This window comes from Mustela putorius, unplaced genomic scaffold (assembly GCF_011764305.1).
Source record: "Mustela putorius furo isolate JIRA1106 unplaced genomic scaffold, ASM1176430v1.1 tig00003845_pilon_pilon_pilon, whole genome shotgun sequence".
Lineage (NCBI taxonomy): Eukaryota > Metazoa > Chordata > Mammalia > Carnivora > Mustelidae > Mustela > Mustela putorius.
Genome location: NW_025421998.1, coordinates 25,972,725 through 25,986,748, shown reverse-complemented (window position 1 = coordinate 25,986,748; position 14,024 = coordinate 25,972,725). Strand labels below are relative to the sequence as shown.

At 35.2% G+C, this 14,024-nt stretch overlaps 1 protein-coding gene across 6 annotated transcripts in view; it reads left to right on the top strand.

Moving 5' to 3' along the window:
- Positions 1–13,046, top strand: part of CACNA2D1 (calcium voltage-gated channel auxiliary subunit alpha2delta 1) — a 503,137-nt gene extending 490,091 nt beyond the window's left edge. For all 6 annotated transcript variants that reach the window (XM_004739625.2, XM_004739624.2, XM_004739622.2 and 3 more), the window contains one exon: positions 8,922–13,046. In XM_004739625.2, coding sequence (XP_004739682.1) covers positions 8,922–9,038 — 117 coding nt within the window. In that variant the 3' untranslated portion in view covers positions 9,039–13,046. The remainder of the gene's footprint in view (positions 1–8,921) is intronic.
- The last annotated feature ends 978 nt before the right edge of the window (positions 13,047–14,024 follow it).

Below are 14,024 nucleotides of genomic sequence, written 5' to 3'. Positions count from 1 at the left end.
ACCATAGCATCAAAAACAAAGTATTCAGGAATAACTTCAAGAAAGTAAGAGAACCGCACAACGAAAACTTTAAGACTAAGGAAAGGAAGAAGACCAACATAAGTAGATATTCTGTGTTTATGGGTTTAGAGAATAATGTTAAAATGTCCATATTTACCCACTGCCATCTGTGGATTCAGTGTACCCCCCATCAAAATACCAACAGTATTCTTCACAGAAATTTAAAAAAAAAAATCTAACATTTTTATGGTCCACAAAATACCAAAATACCATAATAATCCTGAGGGAAAAAAACAAACCTGCAGGTATTAGATTTTTTTGATTTTGTACTACAAAGCTACAGTAATCAAAACAGTATAGTACTGGCACAAAAAATGAACACATAGACTAATGGAACAGAAGAGAGCCCAGAAAGAAACCCCAAATACATACAAATACATACATTCAACTAATATTCGGTAGGATAGCCAAGAACACCCAACTGGGGAACGGATGGTCTCCAGCAAATGGTGCTGGGAAAATAAACACGTGGAGGACAATGGGACTGGACTCCTCTCTTACATACTCACAAAAATTAACTCAGAATAAATCACAAACTTTAAGATAGGATACTATAAAAGTCCTAGAACATAAAGTAAGAAGAATTTCCTTGACATTGGTCCTGGCAATGATGTTTGGTTACAACACCAAAAGCACAAACAACAAAAACAGAAATCCACAAATGGGACTGTGACAATTTTGAATGTTTCTGCACAGCCAAAGAAACCACTAAAGAAAAGGCGTCCTACAGAATGAGGCAAAAAATTGCAAGCAATATATCTGTATCTATACATATATATGTCTCTATATATCTCTCTATGTATCTATGACAAGGAGTTAATATCCAGAATATATGAAGAACTCATGAAAGTTTTTAAAAAACCAACAAAAATTGGGCAGGAAAACTAAATAGACATGTTTTCAAAGAAGACATCAAAATGGACAATGGCTACATGAAAAGATGTTTAGCATCAGCAGTCACCAGGCAAATACAAATCAAAACCACATACTTCTGGCTTAAGGACATGCACCTTAAAGTATATGAAAGTGGATGGGTAGAAAAACATATTCCATGCAAATATAAATAAAAAGAAAGCTGGGGTAGCTATACCTGGACACAATAGACTTCAAGACAAACACTGTAATAAGATATATTGATATATATTGATAATCAAAATCAATCAAGTAGATGTAACATGTGTAGATATTTATGCACCTGACACAGAGGCATTTAAATATATACAGCAAATATTAACAGACCTAATAGGGAAAGTAGGCAGCAAAGTAATAGTAGTAATAGTAGGAATACTGGTAGGGGACTTCAGTTCCCCACTTACAATGGATAGATCATCCAGACAGAAGATGAACAAGGAAACAGTGGAGTTAAATGACCCATTAGACCAGATGGAGTTAAGTGACATTTACAGAACATTCTATCCAAAAGCTGAATACCCTTTCTTCTGAAGTGTGCATGAAACTTCCTTCAGATAGAACATATGTTGGAACACTGAAGGAGCCTTAATACATTTGAGTAGGTTGAAATATCAAGTATCTTTTCTGGCCACAGTTGTATGAAACTTGATATCAACTATATGAAAAAAACTGGACAATTCACAAATATGTGGAGATAAAATGGCATGCCACTTAACAACTGTGGGTCAAAGAAAGCAAAAGAGAAATTTGGTATTTTATGTGTGTGTGTGTGTGTGTGTGTGTGTATGTGTGTGTTACATATTTTATTATATATATGTTATATATTAAAAACAAATTAGAGACAAATGAAGATGGAAATACACTGAACCAAAATGGGAAGCAGCAAGGCAGTTATAAGAGGAAAGTTTATAGTGATAAAGACCTATACTAAGAATAGAGAATGGTCTCAAATAGATTTATACCTTAAGGATTAAGAACAAACTAAGCTCAGTGCTAGAAGGCAGGAAATAGCAAAGATCATGACAGAAACAACTGAAATAGAAACTTAAAAGACAATAGAAAAGATCAATGGAACAAACTGGCCTTCTGAGAAGATGAAATAGACAAAACCTCAGCTATACTTACCAAAAAAAAAAAAAAAAAGGATTATAATAAATAAAACTAGAAATAAAAGAAGAGACATCAAAATTGGTATCATAGAAATATAAAGTATCATAACAGACCACTATAAAAATTAAATGGCAAAAATTGGAAAATCTAGAAGAAATTGATAAATTCCTAAAAACATGTAGCCTATCCAGAATGATTCATAAAAAATAGAAAATCTGAACATATCAGTTACTAGTAAGGCTACTAAATCAGCTCTCAAAAACCTCCCAACAATCAAAAGCCCATGAACAGACAGCTTCACTGGTGAATTCTACCAAACATTCCAAGAAAAATTAGTATCAATCCCTCTCAAACTTTCAAAAATAACAGGAGGGAACACTTTCAAATTCGTTTTACAAAGCCTGCCTTACCATAATACCAAAACCAGACAAGGACACCCCAAGATAGTAAATTATAGCTCTAGATCTGATGAACCTAGATGCAAAAACTCAATAAAATGTTAGCAGACTGAATTCAGCAATACAAGACCAATGCCATGATCAAGTATGATTTATTACAAGGATGCAAGGACAGTTCAACATTGACAAATCAACCAATGTGATACACCATATTAACAAGATGAAGAATAAAAGTTGTATGATCACAATAATGCAGAAACAGCACTTACAAAATTTAACATCCATTTTGAGAAAAACTCCTCACAAAATTGGTATATAAAGTATATACGTCAGCATAACAAAGGCCTACAGCTAACCCCATATTCAGTGATAAGAACTAACATCATGAACAACACAAGGACGCCCATTCTTGCTCCTTCAGTGCAGTGCTATAAGTTCTAGGCAAAGCAATTAGGTAAGAAAAAAAAAATAAGTGTCCAAATTGCGAAGTAAGAATTAAAACTATCCCTATTTGCAGACGAAATATTTTATATGTAGAAAATCCCAAGGACTCTACCTGTTGGAATAAACAAATTCAGTAATATTGCCAGATTTAAAAAAAGGAAGGTAAAAACATCAGTTGAATTTTATACACTAATAAAATATATCAGAGAAGTTGTGAAAATAATTTCATTTACAAATGTATCCAAAAGAATAAAATACCTAGAAATAAATTTAAACAAGGAGGTAAGGAACCTGTACACTAAAAACCGTAACATAAAATGAAGACACAAATAGGAAGATAATTCAGTGCTCATGAATTAGAATTATTGTTAAAATGCTCATACCATCCAAAGAATCTGCAATTTCACTTCAATTCCTATCAAAATTTCAATGACATTTTTTACTGAAATAGAACAAACAATTCTAAAATATGAATGAAACCACAAAACCCTTATAGCCAAAGCAATCTTGAGAAAAAAGAACAAAGCTAGAGCCATCACACTTTCTTGATTTCTTTTTTTTTTTTTTAATATTTTATTTATTTATTTGACAGACAGAAATCACAAGTAGGCAGAGAGGTAGGCAGAGAGAGGAAGGGAAGCAGGCTCCCTGCTGAGCAGAAAGCCTGATGCGGGCTCAGTCCCAGGACCCTGGGATCATGACCCAAGCTGAAGGCAGAGGCTTTAACCCACTGAGCCACCCAGGCACCCCCACTTTCTTGATTTCTACCTATATTATATACATTAATCAAACAGCAGTGCTGGTATGTGGATGCACACACACACACACACACACACACACACACACAGATGTACGGATCAATAGAACAAAATAGCCCAGAGGTAAACCCATGTTTATATGTTCAATTATTTTATGACAAAGGAGCCAAGAACATACCATGGGAAAAGAGCAGTCTCTTCCATTCATAATACTGGGAACAGCCACACCCAAGGGAATAAAACTGGATCAGTATCTTAGACCATACACAGAAACCAATTGAAAATGGGTTAACTACCTGAGCTTTAGACTTGAAATAGTAAAACCCCCAGAAGAAAACCTAGGAAGTAAACTCATTGACATGGGTTTTGGCGAGGAATTTTAAAATTTTACATCAAAGGCAAAGGCAACAAAAGCAAAAATAAACATGGGACTACAGCATAGTTAAAAGCTTCTGCATGGCAAAGGAGACCAACACAGTTGAAAGGCAATCCATGAAATGGGAGGCATTATTTGGTAAGGGGCCAATATCCCAAATATAGGACGCCCCAAAAACAGGCCTGCCTTGTTTTAGTGTACTTTGCTTTATTGCACTTTACACTCATGTAGGGTTTTTGTTTTGTTTTGTTTTGTTTTTAACAAACTGAATGTTTGTGGCAACCCTGCATTAAGCAAATTGTACTTGTGTCGTTTTTTCAATAGCATTTGCTTACATTTGTCTTTATGTCCCATTTTCATAGTTTTCACAATACTTCAAACTTTTTTGCCATAATTATATTTGTTAAGGTGATCTGTGGTCTTTGATATTACCATTGTAATTGCTTTGGGGCACCATAAACCCCGCCTATCAGAGACAACAAATTGTGTGTGTTCTGAACGCTCTAAAGACCAGCTGTTTCCCCAGACCTTTTTCTGTCCTTGGGCCTTCCTGTTCCCTGAGATGAAATGATATTGAAATTAGGCCAATTAATAACACTGCATGGCCTCTAAGTGTTCAAGTGAAAGACAGTGTCACATGTCCCTCACCTTAAATGAAAAGGTAGACATGATTAAGTTTAGTGAGGAAGGCATTTCAAAGGCCAACCCTGGCTCAAACCTATGCCTCTTGCACCAAATATTTGGCCAAGGCATGAATGCAAAAGGGAGGTTCTTGAAGGGAATGAAAAGTGCTATTCCAGTGAATATACAAATGATAAGAAAGTCAAACAGCCTTATAGCTGACATAGAGAGAGTTTCAGTGGTCTGGATAGGAGATCAAACTAGCCCCAACACTGCCTATGCCAAAGCCTAATCCACAGCAAGCCCTTAATTCTCTTCATTCCTATAAAAGCTTAGAGAGATGAGGAATCTGCAAAAGAAAAATCTGAAGCTAGCGGAGGTTAGTTCTTGAGATTAAAGCAAAGAAGCCAGCTCCTTAACATAATAGTACAAGGTAAAGCAGCAAGTTATCCAGATACTGAGGTAATCAACACAAGTGGCTATATTAAGCAACAGGTTTTTTAAAAATAAAATTTATTTTATTTCCATTAATTACCATGTAGTATATTAATAGTTTCAGAGGTAGAGTTAAGGAATTCATCAAATTCATCAGTTGCATATAATGCCTAGTACTCATTACATCAGGTGCCCCCCTTAATGCCCATCACCCAGTTACCTCATCCCACCACTCATCTCCCCTCTAGCAACTGCCAAACTATAGGAAACAAACAGGGTTGCAACAGGTTTTCAATGTGGATGAGACAGCCTTCTATTGGAAAAAGGTGTCATCTTAATACTTTTATAATTAGAGATGAGAAGTCACTACCCATCTTCAAAGGACTGACTGTCTGTCTTCTTAGGGGCTAATGAGCTGGTGACTTTAAGTTGAAGTCAGTGCTCATTGACCATTGTAAAGATCCCAGGGCCCTTAAGAATTGTGCTCAGTCCACTCTACCTATACTCTATCAATGTAACAACAAAGCTTGGAGAACAGCACATGACAACATGGCTTACTGAACATTTGAAGCCCACTGTTGAGACCTAGTACTTGGCGGGGCTGGGGGTGGGGGGGAGAAATCCCTTTCAAAATATGACAGCACACTGAGAATACACCTGGTTGATGCTAGCCCTCATGGATAACTCTGAGGGGTTCAAGACCTCAGTAGAGGAAGTAACTGAAGATGGGGTGGAAATGGCAGAAGAACTGGAATTACAAATGTGACCGAATCGGTACAGTTTCACAATAAAACTTGAATGGATGAAGAGTTGCTTCTTCTGGATGAACAAAGTGTTTTCTGGAGATACAATCTCCTGCTGGTGAAGATGCTATTGATATTGTTGAAATGACAACAGAGGAGCTAGGATACTACATAAACTTAGTCAATCAAGGGACAGGGTGTGAGGGGATTGACTTTAATTCTGAAAGTTCTACTGTGGGTACAGTACTATCAGACAGCATCACAGACTACAGAGAAAGTGTTCCTAAAAGAGTCAGTCAATGCAATAAACTTCATTGTTGTCTTATTTTAAGAAATGGCCATGGCCACCCAACCTTCAGCAACCACCACCCTGACAAGTCAGCAGCCATCAACAATCGAGGCAAAGACCCTTGAATAGGAGAAAAAAAAAAAAAAAGACTCACTGAAAACCCAGATGATGGTTAGCATTTTTTATCACTATAGTTTTTTTTTAAAGTGTATGCTTTTTTAGACATAATGCTATTATACACTTAAAAGACAACAGTATAGTATAAACCTAACTTTTATATGCACTGGGAAACCAAAACATTATTTTTTCTTGCTTTATTGCAATATACCTTTTATTGAATATCTGCAACTAGAACAGAGCATGCAATATATCCAAGGTATGTCTGTACGTGAAACAGGCTCAACATCACAGAGCAGAGACAAGCACATCAAAACTTTAAGGAGATGCCACTTCACACCTGCTAGAATGACTGTTATCAAAAAGACAAGAGATAACCATTGCCGGCAAGGATGTGGAGAAAGGGAGTCCTCTGTGTTAGTGGTGGGACCATTAATTGGTACACCACTATGAAAACTGGTATGGGGGTTCCTCAGAAATTAAAAATACAACTACTGTATGAACTGGCAATTCTTGGTACTCATTTGAAGAAAACTAAAACACTAGAAAAGATATATGCACCCCTGTATTCATTGCAGCATTTTTTTTAAATAGCCAAGATATAGAAACAACCTAAGTGTCCATCCACAGAGGAGTGGAAAGAGTGGTATGTAGATAGACAGACGGACACCCAGCCATTTTTGACAACAGTGTTGGAACTTGAGGGCACTTTGCTAAATGAAACAAGCAAGATGAAGATGAATAGTGCATGACATCACTTATATGTGAATTCTATTAAAAAAAATAATAAAACTCATAGAAACCAAGAGAAGAAAAGGAGTTGCCAGTGGCTAGGGGGAGGTAGGGAGAGGTTGGCAAAAGGATACAAACTTTGGCTATAAAATGAGTAGTCTGGGGGTCTATTAAAACATGATGACTATAGCTAATGAACATTGTAGAACTGAAATCTGCCAAGAGAGTAAAACTTAAGTATCCTCACCAGTTGGGGGAAAATGATAAATATGTGGATAATAGACATGCTAATTATCTGGGGGGGGTAATGTTTTACAATGTCTATCAAATCACCAAAATATGTACTTTAAATATCTTACAATTTTGTCTATTAAAGAGAAAAGTTAAAATTTTAAAAGCAAAATGAAAAAACACAAGCAAAATCATTTTCATATTAGGGATAAAATTATGAATTGTTAACAAATGAATGGCATTTAAAACTATAGAACTAGATTAGGTTACTTAGGAAGAAAGTGTAAATTTAAAAAGAGAAGTAACTGCTGGAAAAGTCTATCATGTAGAACGCATGGAGAGAAGTAGGTTGAGCTAAAGACAAGAAGATGAGCCCAAAACACATTTGGAGGGAACCAGATCTGTTGGACAAATATACATGAGAAAATATTTTAAGGAGAGAATATTGTACATTGCCAAATGCTCATGCAAAGTAAAATAAGATGAGGACCAAGAATGGATCATCATTTTGCGTTACTCTTTAGATTTAGGAGCTAGCTTTTGAAAAATAAGTTTTTTTTTAAATAGATTCTTTTGTTTCTTTCAGACTTCTCTTTAACAAACAGAAGAAGTGTTCTGCCTCAAAATGCAGCTCAAGATAGAAATTTTAAGTGTTTTACTGGGGGGGCAGGCACTGTATTAAACCCTAGTGACAAAAAACAAGCCAACATTCTCTTCTCTGCAAGCTCAGAGTCTTTGGAAAATCATTCTGAACATTTTATTTACTCATCTATTTATTTACATAACCTATTACTTGGGTTATTGGATGATGAACCTTGGCATAATGTATTTTTTAACAAGCCTCATATCTACATCTACTTATTTTCCTAAACATCCTTTATGAAATTCAGTAATTAAAAGAAACCAAAGGATGTAGAAAATGTTACAAACACAGAACCTAGGAATAGATGATAAAGGATAATTCTGCATTTAAAGGCACTTAATGAGCTACCATGAGACAACGTGGGGGTGGATCCAAATAGGTGTATCAATTGCTTTTATTTCATGGTTCTGTAAATTAAACAAATGTCTCTTGATAGCTCAGCTCTTTATATTGAATATGTTTTTGGAGTGTCTTTTCATGCATGATTCAGATACACTATTATTTTAATTTTGGTGAAGGTCCCGATGCTACAAGTGCAGGTTGGTATGTTTATCTTTGAAACTGGATATAAAAGATATGGAAAATAGAGATCATTTCTCACATTGATTTAACCAGTCCCAAACTTTGCCTTATTGAAATAAGCATAATTGCTAAAATGATAATTCTTGGGTATTATAAAACCTAGAGTAAATTTTATAGTTACTCCTTATTTTTGTAAATATCTAGGAATATTTCATACTCTCAAAGTTGTTTTTTTTTTTTTTTTAATTTAACAACTGGTGCATTGGTCAAAACAGCATTTACTCTTCTGGTATTTTCTTAGTCATCAGAATTTGCAACTCAAAATTTAAAGCCTTCTTGAAATGATATTAGGAATATTGCTTTATTCAAAATTGCTGTTACTATAAAATCCAGGGTAATGTCATTTATTTGGGTTTAAATTAAAACCATTTTATCAGGTGAGTTCAGAAGTGGACTAAACATGAGTGCTCTGAAAAATGGCTTACTAAGGATTTCTTCAGGATTTTTCTTTTTCCTTTTCTTTACAACAGGAGGATTATACTGACTGTGGTGGTGTTTCTGGATTGAATCCCTCGCTGTGGTCCATCATCGGAGTCCAGTTTGTTCTACTTTGGCTTTTATCTGGCAGTAGACACTGCCAGTTATGACCTTCTAAAACTCAGTCTGCATAATTAAACTCCGGACCCTGCCAAAACATGAGCCCTCAGTTGTGTTCAAATAGGGTCAACTGTGGAATGAGCAGAACACTCGCTGGGCCCATACCATCGCTAAATCTAAGGCGCAGACTCATATGGCCCCCACTGGCTGCATGTCAGGGTCTCAGATCCTTAAACTTGTGTGAATGCTGCATCATCTATGTAAAACATCAAAGCAAAATTCTATACATGCTCTATTGGGAAATTGGAGAGTTCATTGTTTGCGTTGTTTGGTGATTATATGTAAAAGGGCTCCCCATACTGTTTATGAATCCTACAAATTGTCTTGACCTTGACCTGGAATTTTGACCTGCTGCAATTCTTGTTCTTTTACCAAGAAAATCTCGGCGGGGGTGGGGGGAGGAGTTATTTTTGCCTTCACGTATTCTTTTGTTAAAAATTATTTCCTGCTTTGAGTAGTTATTATTGAAAAATAAAATAGGGAGAGATGGATGTAATCTGTTGAAATAGAAATAATGGCCAATTTTCTAAAAAAGAAATTTGCCATAAATAAAATGCCTTATGAAGAATGGCTTCTCTGCCAAAAACAGAACACAAGTGATGACCAATTAAGTTTTGCTGGGTTAATGAATTGGTGTTTGAAAATAATAACTAAGAAACTATTAAACTAAAGGTGCTTGAAGATGCAATTTGAACACGTGACATATTTCCTCATAAATGTAAGCCCTTAATGCTTCGATGTAATGTTTCTTTTGTTCACAGTAAAGTTATGTAGTGCTAGCCAAATAATTCAAAATGCTCTAAGAGAAGCTTGTTGGGGGGAGGGGAAAACGTCTTTTCTTGTGATAAATGAACTTTGGTTACCAAGGGTATTTTGCATGATGCTGCTGCTATTTTAACTTTCGGTTTGTTTTTCTCTTACTGTAGAGTATAGTCCTTTGAAAAGTTAACTGAGTGACATTATTGTTATGTAAGACTCTGAACCTTGCAGTGTAATGCACTTAAGTCATCCTTAAAAATGTCGTTAAATTACTCTGAATATACTGTGCAATGTCAATGCCGAATGACTGGGGTAGGTAAATGGTGAAATGGGAATTAATGGATTTTATACAGACTCATGCTTTTGCCTGAAAAACCTATGTACAGATATTTTAAGTACATAAATCAGATTTGACACATTTATTTTTTGAAGAGTACATATATGTTCTCAATGAAGATTCACACTAGGTTTCCTCTTTGTTCGTTTGAACAGGAGCACATATGCTCCAGACATTTCCACCGCCGCTGCTTTCCCCCCCGCCATTGTAAAAGGTAGATACGATCACGTGACCAAGATTCCATGCAGTTTGATGACGGTTTTATAATAATCTGAACAAATAGGAAACCTTGAATCTGTATGTATGCACATGAATACTTGATTGTGAATACTCAAAATTGTTTTTCTACAGCCTCACTGGTGAAAATGATTAGTGTAGTAAACCGGGTACTTCAATATAGAGTAATATGGTAGATTATTATTTATGCTTTTAAAAATAATTTTTAGGAGTCATCAGTGTTTGAAGAAAGGGTAAAAACAACGAATGTGTAATTCTAGTTCAACTGAGTAATTCTGCCGAAGGCTGGAAGTATACAAATATTTTTTATGGTGAAATACATTTGTTCTTATTTTGAACATGCCAAATATTGGTGTGTGTCTATGCTGGACATTTTCTTATACATCATTTTTAAGTCAATACCTTATTAACATTATCCAGCATGCTTTAAGATGCTCCGCGTGTCAAAGACATAACCAAGTCTTTAGCATAGTTTAAAATACATTTGTTTTGTTTTTAGCTTTGCAGACATTCGTAATTCCTTCCCACCACCGATATGCCCTAGGAACCTTTTGTGTATATTTCCTTATTTAAACTATTTTTTATTTAAAAATGGGGGTGGGTGGGAATGGAATCACTTCGCCAGCTATTGTTCTAAGAGTTGACGTCAGTTACCATTTCTAACGCATTGTTGTGATTTTGTAGTCTCATTTGTAACTGGTATTGACGTTTTAGAAAACACCAAAGTGATTAAAAAACAAAAAAACATGGAACTTCTCACTCTAGTGACACTATGTTTCAATCATGTTGTTTGTTGATTACATATTTAAAACTTACTGTTAACTTTTGCTAGACTATTTTAAATCATGAAAGTGTTGGGAAGGGGATATCAAAATATAAAATTATGTTAGTTCGTGTGTATCTATGACGCACATTAAGACAACTGAATTGCTTCCAGCATACAACAAACTACCTTCAAATTATCTTTAAAATCTATTAAATATATTTTCATGGCTAATGTCACTGAAATAGTGTTTTCATCATCTACATTACTGTTGCATTAATCACAGTTAAACTCGGCATCTCTTGGCAGGGTCCTATTGGTTCCATTTGCCATCAAAATATATTTACATGCACGAGTCTTGCTTGATCCTTGCTTTTCTGTTAGAAAATAAACCTATATATGAGAACCATGTACTTGGTGATAAATTGGGTAAGAACGTGCTTTCTGACTAAAAACTGTTCTCATGCCTCACTCAGATGAGTCTTCATAGTTTTAGCATTTTTTTCAAAAACAGTAACACTCATCCCATCAAATTGTCATATTTAATTTAGGATTTTTTTCTCTGAGTTCTAATTCTTGACAAGAACTCCAATTATATAGCCTGTCATAAATATTGATTTTCAAAGACTAAATGATCGAGAAAAAAAGCTTTTAAACTCTTCGGCTTCTTTCACTTTTGCTCTACTCATCCAGTTTAATGTAGTTTGTCGTTAGAACAAAATCAAAGTAAAGTCTTAACGTTGGTGTTGAGTAACAGGAATGACTTTAACATTAATGGTTTCTTTATATTTTCTTCATTTGAACAACCAGCATTACTGCCAAACACCAGTCGTGGTCCATATTTGTAACAGATTTTTAACATGACATAGTTAGCAAGTTTGATTGAAGAGATTTTTAGGTCCTGGGCCTATAAGATTTTAGTATGATCTTTTTTCATGTTTCTAATGCTTGAGGCATATTGCTTTACTTGGGGGAAAAAAAACACAAAACAAAACAGTGTTGCTGCCATTTGTAAGTTTTCCTAGAATATTCCTTTTATTAACTTTAAAACTGGCCTTACTGGGTTCAAATAGGCAGTATCCCTTTTAAGTGACCTTTGCAACCCAAGTGTTACTTGCTTATTTGATGCTCTCTTCTATTTTATGTCTCATTTAAATCTTTCTCTCCACCAAAGCTTAAATTCTGTGTCTTAATTTTAAACTGAACTATTCCATTAATTGTTAGTTGACATTAAAATATCTAGCGGTAGACAGTTTGACCTTGTGAAACAAAGTGAGCGCTGCGATTTTTTTCAAGTGTAGAATAGAATGATGATTTCACTTGCCCCCAACTTAAAATATTTTATTACTATCTAGAACTCGTGTTGTTTTCCCATTAGCAGAATGTTAATATTGCTAATATTTCGTGTATACTTCTGTAAAGAGCAAATCAATACAATGGAAGTATCAAGTGTAAATTCCAGAATTTCAAAGACTCAGACAACCCTCACCAAGAGTTTCCTCTACCTTATTTCTAGTTCACATAATCAACTCAAAGAAATTCCACTGAGACTAATGGGATACTGTCTTGTATAGATGCCAGCTGAGTTTACAGTGTGACCTGACAAAGCTGTCTTTTTTGTTGTGCCGTATGATTGTTGGATCATGCTTTTTAGGGATACTTTTATTGAAATGCTCAGTGTGCATCCATGCAAAAGGCCAACTGGCTTTGTGAACAAAAGATCTTTTCTCCCCTTTATTATGTTCTCTTGACACTTTTGTGGAAATTAACTAGCCTGATAAAAAAAATTTTGTAAAAATTTGTATAATACTGTTATAAAAATATTTATAATCCCAGAAAATGTTGTGTTAAATCTTGTGCAAAAACAGTATATTCAGAATAAAAGTTTATCATTTAAAGTCACCAGTTTGGATTACTTAATTACATAAAATCCCGTTGAAAGAGACAGAAGTTATCATCATAAATATATTACTGTCAGTCCTTCCTGTGGAGACCATTCAAGATAGTGAAATAGAACTTGGGATTAGGAAAGTGCTTTTACTATTGCAAACCTCAACTCACAAACAAAAGTGCTTGCAACTCCTTTTCTCGCTCTGACCCTTTACATATGGCTTTTGCCATCAAGGTATTTAGGAAGTTCTTAATTCAGACTTTGGTTTTCTGTTGTTTAAAACAAAAACAAAAAACCAGCAGAAATAAAAATATTGTTTCCATGTTCCTTTAAAACCTTGGGAAAATATTTTAAAAGAGACAAGTTAGAACTTCTGAAATGTGTATATCTGTTATACATCTGACTTTTAATATTTCTCCTAGCTACATTATAGCTATCAGCTGCTGGAGAAGTGAGGTCTAGTGTCAAGAATTAAGGAAAAAGAGAAAACAAACAAAACCAGTTATGTTTCTTTTACATTTATACCCTCATATGTTGCCCTCGTATGCTCACCTAATAATTAAATGAGCCTGATACCAGGTGGAATCTAGTATAATGTAGGCCTGCTTTTCTTTCCGCGGACTCTCGTAAGAGAACACAAATTACCACACGTGGGAGGAAGGCAGGATGCGAGTACCAACGATGGTGATTACGGGAAGGGCCAACCTCCAGTTTCTGATCAAGGCATTTTAGCAGGAAAAAAGGCCTGCATAAAAGTGTAAGGTGGATAACATTTGTTTTGGAACATCTGGCTTCATTTTGTACCAATTTATCTCCTCAATCAATCCTCCTGCTCCCCAGACACCCTCATTTCCTCTATCAATCATCTTGAACCCATCTCCACCTCTTCCCTTGGGATCCTGCTTCATCAATTCTCCTTCCTCAAGCACATTCAGTCTCTTTCTGCAGGCTTACTACTTTCTGCCTGCAAACACAATGAGAACACCTCT